The sequence below is a fragment of the Lepidothrix coronata genome, unplaced genomic scaffold (assembly GCF_001604755.1).
Source record: "Lepidothrix coronata isolate B3197 unplaced genomic scaffold, Lepidothrix_coronata-1.0 Scaffold7, whole genome shotgun sequence".
NCBI lineage: Eukaryota > Metazoa > Chordata > Aves > Passeriformes > Pipridae > Lepidothrix > Lepidothrix coronata.
The window spans coordinates 5920102-5933118 of NW_016690187.1; the positions used below are offsets into that span (position 1 = coordinate 5920102).

General features: G+C 38.7%; 1 protein-coding gene across 1 annotated transcript in view; it reads right to left on the reverse strand.

Annotated features, from left to right (window-relative positions):
* Positions 1-594: 594 nt before the first annotated feature.
* The window catches only part of SSFA2 (sperm specific antigen 2), a 41395-nt gene continuing 28972 nt past the window's right edge, over positions 595-13017 (reverse strand). Inside the window, exons 12-18 of the mRNA XM_017838266.1 lie at positions 12181-12261; positions 11670-11797; positions 10462-10612; positions 9179-9244; positions 8104-8517; positions 2246-2370; positions 595-1847 (exon numbers count right to left, since the gene is read on the reverse strand). Of these exons, the coding sequence (XP_017693755.1) occupies positions 2260-2370; positions 8104-8517; positions 9179-9244; positions 10462-10612; positions 11670-11797; positions 12181-12261 (951 nt within the window). The 3' untranslated portion in view covers positions 595-1847; positions 2246-2259. The remainder of the gene's footprint in view (positions 1848-2245; positions 2371-8103; positions 8518-9178; positions 9245-10461; positions 10613-11669; positions 11798-12180; positions 12262-13017) is intronic.

Here is a 13017-nt window from a genome sequence, read left to right on the forward strand (position 1 = left end):
GCACAGGACCTACGTTAGTGGTTGACTTTGCTAATTATCTAGCTAGGGGACAAGGGGAGCATCTGCTGATCTAAGTATTTGAGCAGGTTTCGGGTTTGTGCATTAGCAAAGGAAGGTTGCAGGCACTTGGGTCTGGCTGGCTGATCTCCTGAGGCATTCTGGAATGGAATTGTGTACTCATTCAAGCTGCCAGGTAAAGCAGGTATCTACTGCAGCTTACTACCTCATATACAGATTGCCATGTGTAAGTCAGGGTTTATATTTCAATTTTTAAGCATGCAGAATAAGGTATTCAGGAGAGTTCTAGCTCTATTCACAGGGACAAACTCTGAGGAGAGGTCAAGACTAACCAAATTCTTGGAGCCACAACAGAGGGCAATGATTTTAAGAGTGTGGTTTTAACTGCTAACATTGCTCTCAAATTTATATCTCACATTTCCTATGCATGAAGGGTCCCTTGAACATCTGAAAGCTTTTGGAAACCCAAGTCCTGAGCTTTCCTGCTGTTCTCCAGTCCATGTACTGTTTGATCAAATCTATGTTACTTATTTTGCCTAAGAGTAAACCATGCAAAATGAAAAACACTGACACAGATTATAGGCAAAATAAATATTTTATTGGTTTAATATACACCTTTTTTAAGAAATCAGCCCTTGTGTGTCTTCCTAACACAATTTAAAATTTTATAAACTTTTTCATATAATATTGTAATATTTGAAACTATTTTTGATTTAAGACCTTGACATAGTGTAAAGAGTTTTAGTGGATGAAAATGGCAAAGGAGTGAAGAGATTTCAAGCACAGCCAAAAGGGATATTACATATCCACTAAATGTCTATCTGACCACATAAAAACTCCAATGACTTCCAATTTGCTCCATTGGAACAAACGCATATTCACCAGGCTAACTGAAAATACAGTCAGTGAGGGATGGAGAAGGAAAAGAGATTTTTTCCATTTTCCCCATAATACAAGCAAGGTCATTCATCCATTCCAAGTTGCAAATCCTAATTGCTTTCAGAAGATCAGTACTTTTATTGCGTTTTGGTTAATATGAAGCAAAAGAGAACTTCTCTTGGTATGACTGCAAGTAGTCAACACCAAAAAAAACAACACAGTGCTTAAGTAAGGCACTTTCCTACAGAGGGATGAGTAAACAGTAAGGAAGCAAACAAAATTAGTTAAAAGTTATCTTCTACATAGAGATAAGGCTTTCAGTGTCAGAACTTTAAGTAGTTTTAAGTAACCTCATGTCATTCTACCACTCTGCTAATAGTAACCGCCCCAAGAATTAACAGCAATTTTTATGACAGGATTGTTTCCTTCCTCTGAAGTGGCACTAAGTAACAGCAGTGGAAACCATTATTGGTTATTTCAAGCTCTTAAAGTGGATCAGTTATTGCACAATAAATACCTCATAGAGGTCAGTGTTTGGGGAGGAGGGTTGTTGTGGGAGTTTTTTTCTATTTTTTTTTTTTTAAAAGCTAGGCTGAATGCGTACGTGTTATCTATAAATTGGTTATGTCTGGAAATCTTCAAGTTTCATGATGCATCATTAGACAAAGAAATTAGCTACATAAAAATTTACAACAGGGACATACAAATAAATAAAAAACCTTTCAGAGCGCCACAATTTTGTTGATGCTTTAAGGAAAGTAATGAACTAGTTAAAGTGTCTAAGTCTTTACAGATGAACTCAAGGAAAGGTACACACCACAGAACCAAACGTCGAACACAGTAGCCTATCTCAGCAGCTTTAACACCTCCTGAAGCAAAAACAACTTGACACTTTCACCAGTGTGTGCTGCCCAAAGCAGAATCCCACAGCATTTCCGACTATATCCAACCTTACAGAAAAAAAAAGGCAAGATGAAGATCTAAATTAGATTTTTGGAAGTCTGCTTGTTATGTATAAGTATGTATTTTTATAATATTAATATCTAAGGCAGGCAAACTACAGAAATCCTCTTGCATGATGCATTCACATTCAAAGTCATCACAGAGCATATTGAAACTAAAAATCAAGGACCACTATATAAAAGCTGACAGTAGAATGGGCCAACTATAAACCAGCTGATTTTCCAAAGCTATCCAGGATTATCAGTATTCTCTTTATTTAATGAACTTCAATTTTGATCACCTGTGTTTCAAGGGCAAAATGCAAACAAAGGAAGGTTTAAGTTAACAGTGATATTTTATACGATAAAAAAATAAAATCTGGCTCTTGCAGATGCCCAAAGATTACCTGTAGTACCAGTTTCATGGCTGTGCATCTTGTTTTGCAGTTGCAGATCTGCCTTGGGGTGATACAGCTGCTAACAATCCACTTACTATTTCTCGTCTTATTTCACCAACAATAGATTCCTTGATCTGAAAGGGATTAGCCGAAGTTTTAAGGTCAGTAAGTTATATAACCAATGGATAAAACTAAATGATATTGCAGATGTGTTTGACACTATCAACATATGAAAGCATACGCCATCAAAAAGCCAACTTTCAAAAAATGCAAATGGAAAAACATTAGAAGAATGGAAAAACAACTAAGTAATTTTGAAGTTCTTGCCAATCATATAAATGAAAACCAAACTAGTTCTATTTTTCCATATGGTAAATATATTTATGTTTTACACTTAGGATAACTGGTTTTATGCTAAGAAAAAATACATTTCAACTATGCAAAGTTCTGAAAATAGCATTTCAGGATCAAAAGCACTCCAAATGCACTACTTCTTGACAAGTTGTTATTCTCTTGAAAAGGAAGGCAGGACTGATCTACCTCACAAATGGAGTATAACATCAGCTGTTGTTTTCATGTAATTCAAAAGGAGATGAATTCTAATCACATACTTACAGCAGGAAAGACAAACAGAGAACTTCAAGAGTTGCTTTAATCATCAGTTGACCACTGGGATGTGATCTATGCAAGCAAAGGCTATTTTTCACGGGATTGTGACAAAGCATTTTTCCATTAATTTTTATATAAAACACACCTAGGAGTTTCTAGTATAAGGCAACTGACAGTGGCTGAGGCTAGAACAAAGGAAGAGCGGAGCGCTGATGGCTACAGTAAAGGAAACAAAGGAGAAAAGGAGGCAAAACATAGTTCTACAAGAGCATATTATGCTGGAAAAGAGCAGGGCATGACAAAGAAAAATACTATGGGCTTCTTGCAAGTATAAGAAATCTGTGGCACCAACTATTTTTTTTTGGATGGTCTTCAGGAGGGACAAATCAGATGCAGTTCCAAGGACTGGGGAGAACAACGACTGTGAGAGGGTGCAGTGGGGTAACAGCCAGAGCCTGGCCCAGAGTCACACACAGAAGCACTCATCAGCTCAGTTAAGCAACACACTTTTCTTTTTCTTTTAAGTCTCCCCTTTTCCTGGTGCGTCAAAAGGATTAAGCAAAACGTCAGAAGGGTGGCAGCAGCATTAGCAACAGGTTGTTTATCCCTTGTTCTCTTTGGCAGGCAGTTCAATTCCTAAACCATTAGTGGCAAAGTTCCTCATTTCATTACTACTTTGCATCAAGCAGAAATTCAGAGACTATAATATTACTGGGAAACAGGTTTGCAGTTGGGTTGTTTGCTGATGAACAGACAAAAGAGAAGCCAGTGTGTAACAGGACCTGTTTTACTGTCAGCTGAAAGTCCAGAGGATGCCTATGCTGATACATACACATAGATGTACAAAGCTTTAGAATCACTGTCAGCGTAGTAAAGGCTTTGGGATTTACAAATGCAGGCACAGGAAAATCTGCACAAGGCACCCCAACTGTCCAGCAGGCCACAGTCATAAGTGAGCCCCTGTGTTCTCTCCATTTTTCTTCTTCAGTATCACATGGGGTGGTTCTGTGAGTGTGCTACAAAACAGTCATTCCATGCCCTTCTCTCAACAGACAGACAAAAATAAACCTCACTTTCCAAAGAAAACTGATAAAAGCTTCCCAAATTAGCAAATAAATGGTCTAGTATGACAGACAGTCTTGTGACAAGAGACTGGAAGCAAAGCAACTCCTGTTCTATTCTTATCTCTTCCAACAACTTCTGGCTTGACCTTGGTGCTATTTGAGCCCTCTGCTTCTCACCTTCCTGTCTGGATGGTAACTAGGCCACCCTCCACTGCTTTCTTTCACTGCCACTGCTTCCTCCTCCCTCTCCAGCCTCAGCAAGGTCATTCCTGTGTGATGAGCACAGCACTGATTCCTGCAGTGACTCAGTACCACGCGTGTGTCATGACCAATGGCCAATATTTGTCTTTTCCCTTAAAAATCATTTAGGGCAAGGTGCACATTCTATTTGCTCTGCAGAAGACACAGCCTGCTGCCAAGGCTTCCTCTGCACAAAAGACAGAAAAGCAGTCAATGAATGCTCCATCAGTTATTTTTAGCGGTTGAATGAAAAATGATCATTTGAAAGAGGAGAGAATCACTCATTTATGGTACATATACTACATTGGTACAACACTAATATTCAATATTGCAATGATGACATAGTACCACATTCATAGATAGTTTTACAACAGTAAACCAGTGATCTTTCTCCTAAGTAAAGAGTTACCATCACTGTAATATGTTGCTGCTTAATAAAGAACTGATTGTGAGTGAAATGTGCCACTGTGTCAATTCTGGAGATTGGTGTTCTTCATCTACTAATGACAAATGGGAACGAGGCTTTTCACAGTCCTCCTGCTTCTGATCTTGAGGTACATTTCCTATAATTAAAAGTATTATTTTCTACTCTATTTTCTTCCTGTGCCACTTCTTCATGGCAGCAGCAGCAGTTTTTATGTTCAAGATAGTAAGATGAGGAAACCAACACTTGCACACAGGAAGTATGAACAACCGACATATATTTTTGATCAATGTTGAGCTAACACAGATTTGAACAGAAAATGGAAAGGAAGATTCTCTATCAGACCATCTCTCTCTCATAAAGACTCATTACAGCCTCTTAAAACAGATGTTGACAGGAAAATCATACATTTCTTTATAATGTAACTTCATTGTCATTTACAATAGAGAACCATTGGCAAAATCAAAACTTCCATTGCTCTTAAGCAGAAAGCTTTTTAAACTTCCACATTTTTTAAACTGGAGAAGAAGACAATGAGAGGGTCTGGTGGCACTCCTAGTGACACTGTGACCTACAAGTAAAGCAATAAGTACTTCATGTGAGACTCCAGTGGAGGTTAAGCTGTATTTTCATCAAAACAAGAGAGCTACTATTTGGCATTTTAACATTTCATGTTGTTGGATGTTTTCCTGTAGGAGTTAGTCCATTAATGCTAGAAGTTAACACCATGGGATTTTTTAATGCCAGCAAATAGTTACAGGTCAAAGCTCACACGCATTACAGCCCACCCAGGCATATCACACCCACTGCCTCACTTTTCTTTCCCCAACACAAGGTCATGCAGCTACAGAGAATGGGAGGAACAAGCAAGGGTTTAATATTTATGAGTGCATACATCAGGAATGCATCCTACCAGATTTCATTCTTTTGACAATGAAACTGGAATTCCTTTGCTAACAACAGGGCTACTTAAGCAAGGCATATTTCAATTTATGCTCTGTTTTAGCTCTTATGAAATACAAAAGGTTTTCCTGACCAATGTTTAAAAGCATATTCTGGGTCTGCAAAATATACCAGGTGCTTTGAGCCAATGCATCTCCACTTTGACCTGCAAAACTTATCCTGAGAATCTTGAGTTGATATGAAAACCACTGCCAATGAAGTTAAACTGAAGGACAATCTCTCTGTGTGCTCAAACATTTACGAAGTGACTCAAGTTCAGTTATTTGCTGAGTACTCATCTTTGAATAGTAGCCTCTCAGTTCAGTGTGGATTCTTTCAGCATTACAATGTCCTCAGTGCCACGCAACCCAAATAACAATCTCTGTGCAAAGAGTAAGTAACTTTATTTGCCATCAATTAATGAAGCTAAAGAGGAACTTTCACACAGGTTAACCTTAGAGAAAATATTGACTGAAATAACTCCGTCCTTTGGTTCCAGCTCTCTTTATTGTCTCTGCTGGCTTTTGCAGGATATTGGAATTCCAGTTCTCCTTCCTATCTCAGTTTCTCCTTTAGCAACCCTCCACCGTGACACCCTCCCCTGATACACGGCCTGTATACGTACACATACAAATGCCCCATTCTGGCTTCACCGCAGAATCAGCAGCAAAAAGCAAGGTGTAATAAATATCTCATGTGAAAGTCCCTGAGCATTAGGCAAGGAATCTCTTCAAAAAGACATGAAAAAAAGAATGAACCAGAAAGAGAGAGAATTTGGGATGTCTGGGACTATTTTATGGTATCTCCAAAACAAGGCCTTTCTCAAGACTCCTTCCAACCCTAGCTACTTTAGAGAAGATGGCAGCAGGACGATAATGGAGATCAAGACATCTGAATGTTTGCCACTGTCTCATTCTTCCCTTGACTTTCAAAGTAGAGACGAACATTGCAGCATCACAAAGTCCACTGTAAAGATCAGTGATGGCCAGGTGTTCAGATCCTAATACCAAGTACAGGTCTGGTGGTACCTCACTGTGAGCTGACTGCAGTACCCTTCCTTCCACAGGATAATGCCACTTCCCATAACTCATCCCACTGACTCTAATGGGGCTATTGATGGGATGAAGCACTCACTACTCAGCACGATAAGGCTACTTACTGAAAGCTGGTCTCCATTTCACCTCACTGCCAGTCTTCACCCTCTTAACCCCAGATGGTTAATGCTTGTGGCTACGCATTATTCTTTGCACTCCCAGCTCTGGTTATTTATGGAGTTGATCAAAGGTAAACAAAGTAAATATCTTTGCATGCTTTGAGCTATTCAGAACACTCCTTGATAATGCTTTAACTGCTTCACAATCTCACTGTAAAGTGCCTACACATAGCAAAGCCCACAGTTAGTCAGCCAAGAAAACATCTCTACTTTGCAGAGACAGACCCAGCAGACTCTTGTCATCAGATGATGAGTAAAAGGCTACCTTATGGTCTAGTACACTGCCTCTTTCTGCACTAAGAGAAGAGGGGTGAAGATGTGGAAAAAGATTCTCCTGGGACTACAGCTCTTGTTTTATCATGAGATGAGTGGCCTGTATCTCATCTGTTTTAAAGACAAAACTAAGGTAAAGCTGGTTCCAATTACAGCCTCAAGAAAGGCAGATCTGGAAGGTACCACAGTGTTACAGCCTGGCCTGTTCTACATTTCTAGGTGTGACATCTTGCCTGTCTTTCAAGTGGTTTATGGTAGAGCCATGCAAAACCTTTAAGGGACAAGCTAAAGGCTAAGGGTCCAATGACCCTCAGCTAAAGGCTAAATTCCCATTTCTGTATTCACAGCAGAGTTCACTCCACTTTTTCACAGGCACTTCCTTTCAGAACAAGTAGTTTCTTTGGCTTCCTTTTCCCATTTATTTTACTTGCCAGAAAGCAGATCATGCCACTAACAAACAAAACACACAGTTTTAGTCCTGTTTTTTAACCTGGCCTACAGGAAAAATAACCAAGCACTCTCCGCTTTCATTGACTGCCAACAAAAGTAGTCCAATAGGATTGGTCCAACATCAGTCTTAAAGTCTGAAATAACTTCTCATCTGCCTTCAGTTTGCTTTACTTATATTCTACAGTCCTTAGAGGTTGGGGTAGAGGGACTGGGAAAGTATGTTTACCATTTACTGCAGCGTTATTTCGGAAACATTATTTCACCATTCAAATTAACTCCAACTTGGCATTTTAGCAAGCAAATATGACAGAAATTTTTTCTTGGCAATCTGAAATACTACTGCTTGCTTACTTAACCAAGTAGTTGAGATGACAAGTTCTTTGCCACCCGGACTTATAGCAGCAACTAGCTATTAATTTATGTGCTAATCACTATCACTGAATAAAACATCTGCTGCTTTGCACATGAATGTAACTGTGGCTTGAACACCTAGTGACAAATTCTGAGCCTTCAGACACAGTGCAGTAACAGTACAGAGGCGTGGCTTGAGAGGGAAGAGAATATGCCAATGGACAGGAGTTACAGCCAGCCTGTCTTTAGGTTTCAGTAAACACTGTTCAAACATCCTGTATCTCAGCCCCTCCTTCCTCACCTCCCGTATGACTTGTTGCAGCTCCTCCTGCTCCACAGTTTTGTGGATTTCATCAACTGAAGGCATGAGAGGGACTTTTTCAAGTTGGTGCTCCACCTCTGGCTTGGGGTCTGCAAGCTCCTCAGAGCTTTCCATCTGCTGTCCAGTGCCTGCTCTCACTGGGGGAGTTGGTGTTAAGGCAACAGAGGCTCGGTACAACTTCTTGCTTTGACTCTTAGACTTTCCTGTTAGTTCAGAGGATCCAACACCAGCTTTTCTACCTGCATGGCCAGAGCACACTGAAGAGGAATCCGAGTTTCCATGGGAGAATACGGACTCTGTACCCTCTGCTGGGAGAGTTTCTAGTCCAAGATCTCCCAGTCCCAAACCCAGTTCAGACTTCAGAAATGACTGCTCTCGAATAAGTTCAGAGACCTAGGGATTCATAAAAGAAACAGTCGTGAATAAGCATACAAAGAAAGTCACATACAAACACAACTATGTTTTCTTGCTATTTATTTAATCACTTACTCATTCCTTCCATGTAACAAATACAGCTATAAAATAAATACATGCTTTGCCTTTATGACTGCAACAAAGAGAATAATAAAAAGGAATGTGCTTTTTTGAAAGCCAACATAAATAAAAATTGTGGCAGTTCCCCAAGCCACTGACTTTTGCAATACTTATACATCTTGCCAGAGCCATTGACAGAGACACACAGAAGTGTTTTTGTTTGTTTGTTCTTTTCTTTCTGCAGTTTTTGAACTACTTGTTTTCAGTAGCATAAAATGCACAGAAATCTAAAAGATAATTTTTCCCTAGAAAAATTCACCCTGTAGCCATTGTATCAACTAAATGCAAACAACATCTCACTTCTACATATTCCTCTTAAAAGCAAACAAGCCTTTACAGCTACTTACACCTATAGTTAAATTTTCTTAAGGAAAACTGCAGTTGTTCTCAACAAAGCTATTCAAGGGAGTAAAGTATTTCTCAAATTATGTGTCAAATTATTCTCCTGGAACCTTTTTTAAAGTAAACTCTTTGTGGTTCTTTTTCTCAGTAAAACATACAGTACACAACAATTACTTACTGGTTCAATGACATTCAATGGAGATGGACATGACAGATTATCAGCACTTCTGCTTCCATACATACCCTGAAAAATTAAGTCAAGTTAATGCACTGAGGATTTCTTTAGAGCTGTCAGAAGCTAATATATAAACATGCTGCATCTCAGACAATTTTCTGTAAAACCAGAAATCTGGAAACAGGAAGCAAAGCTGGTTGGAGAAAGTTTGTTTCAGTAATTTTTAAAGTTGGCCCTCTTCTATAAAAGGATTTACAAATAAAAAGATGTTTATATGGTTCAAAGAATGCAAGTTTGGCTTGAGATCACAGTAATACCATATTTTCCTGTTCTTGGGTTTCAATTTTTTTCCTATGACAAAATACTGAAGAGGAAGATGTGTCCTGTGCCTGTGCTGTTTCTACAGAAGAGGATTGGCTGAAAAAGAGGAATGAAACCCAGGAAGAACATATGATACTTTTTGTCTGTGCTTCTTTTGTTTGGCTGACGACAGACTTGCAGAAAAAAGAGGAACAGTCTTCTGTTGAGTGAAAAATAGGAGAAAGTACATTGCCATGCCACCAATAAACATACACAAGTGTCTCTTTTATTCCCCCTTCTGCTTCTGGGCAGTGTTTGTGGGAGCAGAGCTTCTCCCACTGCTTTACAGGGAGTCATATGTTCATCTCAAAGAGCTACAAAAGGCAATAGAGGAAAAAACTGAAGATGACAACTGGATTTTCCTGGGTTTTTTTTGTGCCATGGATTGACAGAAGTAGAGAGAAAGAACACTCCATTTATTGGGAGAGAAATGTTGTGAATTTCTCATCTCTCTGTTCTCATTTCACAAGAAAATCAGTGTAGAGAAATGCCAGAAAGACTATCACCATCCCCCAATTATTGTAGACATGAGCACTACCTACCAAAACTGAGAATTCAGGGCCATGACAAGGAAAAAGAAGAAACCACTGATGGAAGAGGTCTGCCTCTTAGACCTAAAACCTCAGAAAGTATGTGTTGATACTTATTATCACCAAGAAAGTCACACACCTTTTTCCCAAGATGAAATGCAGACTGAAAATAAGAAAATATGACCCCTGATAATACACACAGCCTCATTAGATTCCCCAGATATCATCCCACTGCCAGAGTTTTAATAGTTATGAGTTATTATTTGTCCCTGCTCATTGCAGGAGGGTTGGGCTAGATGACCTTTAAAGGTCCTTCCCAGCCCAAACTATTCCATGACTCTATGATGAACATTACACTGAGAAAACACATAATGTTGTTGTAAAAATAATACTTACTATGTGTGTCTGAGGTCTGTAAGGTGAAGACATGTGCAGACTTCTCAGCTGGTCTTCCAAAGCAAGCAGGCGTTCTTCTAACTGCATCTCTAACTCCTGTAGCTCCATGCGGACAGACTTTCTCAGGCCCTGTAGCTGATCAGCTTCATATCTACACCAAGACCATCACAAAAAGAACAAAGTATTCACTGCACTCAGCTGCACACCGCAGAGGGACAACTGAGCAGGACAGTCCCATGAGTAAAGGACTTCATACAGGAGAACTCAAAGTGGAACACAGAAAACTCATGGAAAATTTTCGTAGCGAAATTAGCTGAACGCCTAAATGGAACAGAAGTCTTTCTCCACTTAAAGAAAATATATATGTTTTAAAGGAGAAAACAGAACAACACAGTGTATCACAGAATATTCTCCAAAAATTTTAGCTTTAAATGTTTAAATATGTGCAAACCAAAGAAATCAGCATTTATACATATATCTAATCAAACTCAATTTAAAACTGATAAGAACAACAACCACAGAGCAATTCAGTAATCATGTCTTACTTCTCCTGTGTTTTTACAGATTCCCTAGTAGTTGCAGCTACATTTTGGCCAGGAAGCCATTGTCTAAGGACAATCTAACTGATTTCAAACATGTTTATTTTTAAAATGATAGGTCAAGAGCTGATTCAACTAAACTAAATAGATAAAAGCAGTTTAAAAAATTATTCCACCTCATACTGCAACTTATGGTAAGCACAAACACATGGAGTTAGAATATGAATGCCATCTGTAGCCTGCCAAGTAGCCACTGAAAGTTGGAAAAGTATCTGACTGCTACAATGTTCATTCTTATTTACACCTACAAAGATGGGTGGGGGGGAGAGATCTAAGATAAAAACCTTTAAGACTTTTTCTGCTGCAATACCCTTTGTTCAAGTACCCTGTCATAAAAGTCCTTAAAATCTGCAGCTGTAGAATCACTTTGGAGAAAGGACGAAGAAAAAAAAATCATCAATTAACAGAAGTAGAGGTTAGAAGAAACAAAAGAGTAAAAACCTCTAGAATGAAGAAGTACAGTAAACAAGGTTTGGCAAAAACTCAGCTTTACTATTGTTCAAATTGAAACTAATAGATTTCTTGCTCTGATTTCAGGGGCAGCGACATATTTCCTGATACATCAGCATATTTTCTCTTTTTTTTTTTTTTTTTTAAAGATCATTTTACCTTTCCTCTTCTGTCATGTGCTGATAAACTGTGGTCTGTTGACGCAACATAGTCAATTCCAAATCCATCATTTGGGTTCTGAATAAGTTTAGATTTCTCCTCACCACTTGTAGCTCCTGGAAAGTATTCTTGGGAGGGAGAGAGGGGAGGAAATACAAAAATTAATTACATGGGAAAAATTAAAATAAGTTTGGATCCTGTAACCACATTTTCCCAGATGAGCCCTTTAACAGCACCTCAGCAACTTCAGCATACGATGGAAGCTGCCTGTTGTGCATTCACAATTTCTCAAGAAAACAACATTTTCAGCTGCATCATACAAGCAAACACGTGAAGGGGTTTCTATGTATTTAAATTAATTCCCTTTTAACATTATTTGCAGGATGAAGCCTTCTGTTATCTCTTGAGAGCAAAGACAAGGAACTGCCCAAAGTTAGCACAATCTGTGATACATTTAGGATGTTTCTTCATATTCAATTTTTACTCAGTACCACTACATAGGCTCACTTACTTCATAGAGAGGTAGAATAGATGATCTCTGAGTAGTGTAACCAGTGGCAGCTGAAAGATCCTGACCCCTCATCACTGGGTACTAGGGAAGAAACAAACGATTTGAAATGGGAAAGTCAGCCATCTCATTTATGAACTCATCCTCTCAAATGTGCAGACACTTCAAAAGCAGCCACTGTTAAAACACACCCCTTCTGGCATTGAAATTTCTTCTATGTAAATACTGTGGCAGGAATAGGAAACATTAAAAAATGGCAGCACAACCTCTTAAGTAATGCATGTGCACCAAAGCTCTGCAATGCAAGTGTGCTGTGGTTGAAAAACCAAATTAATCCTGTCTGACACAGTGAGTAGAAACAAAAGCTAAGTTTTTCTGCACAAAGTATTTTATGCCTGAAAACTCAGTAGTCTAAACTGTCTTAGCTAATGATAAAAAGAACAACTTCAAAACCAGAACTGAGCAAATTAAACTGTGTCCTATTTTGAAATCATGATTACAGTCATATTTGTTGTGAGATTTTCCTCAGTTCTTAGTTTGGGGGGTTTTTGTTCATTTTGGTTGTTAGTCTCACTCCACTGCCTACATCCAAAGAGCCCTGCTTGCTAATGATCTCTCACTAAAAAAAGATTGTTGAAGAATTTCTATTTGCATGTTGCAACAACATATGGAGCAAACAGATAAAACTCAGGAGTTATTACATGTAGAGACAGGGCACAACAAAGAACAGTGGAAATAGCAAAAACATTTACCTTTTCAAACATGAAAAAGACATCTTGTCCAATATAATTTTGAAAGAATTCAAAAGACTATTGATATGCCATGGAAAATTTGAAGCAC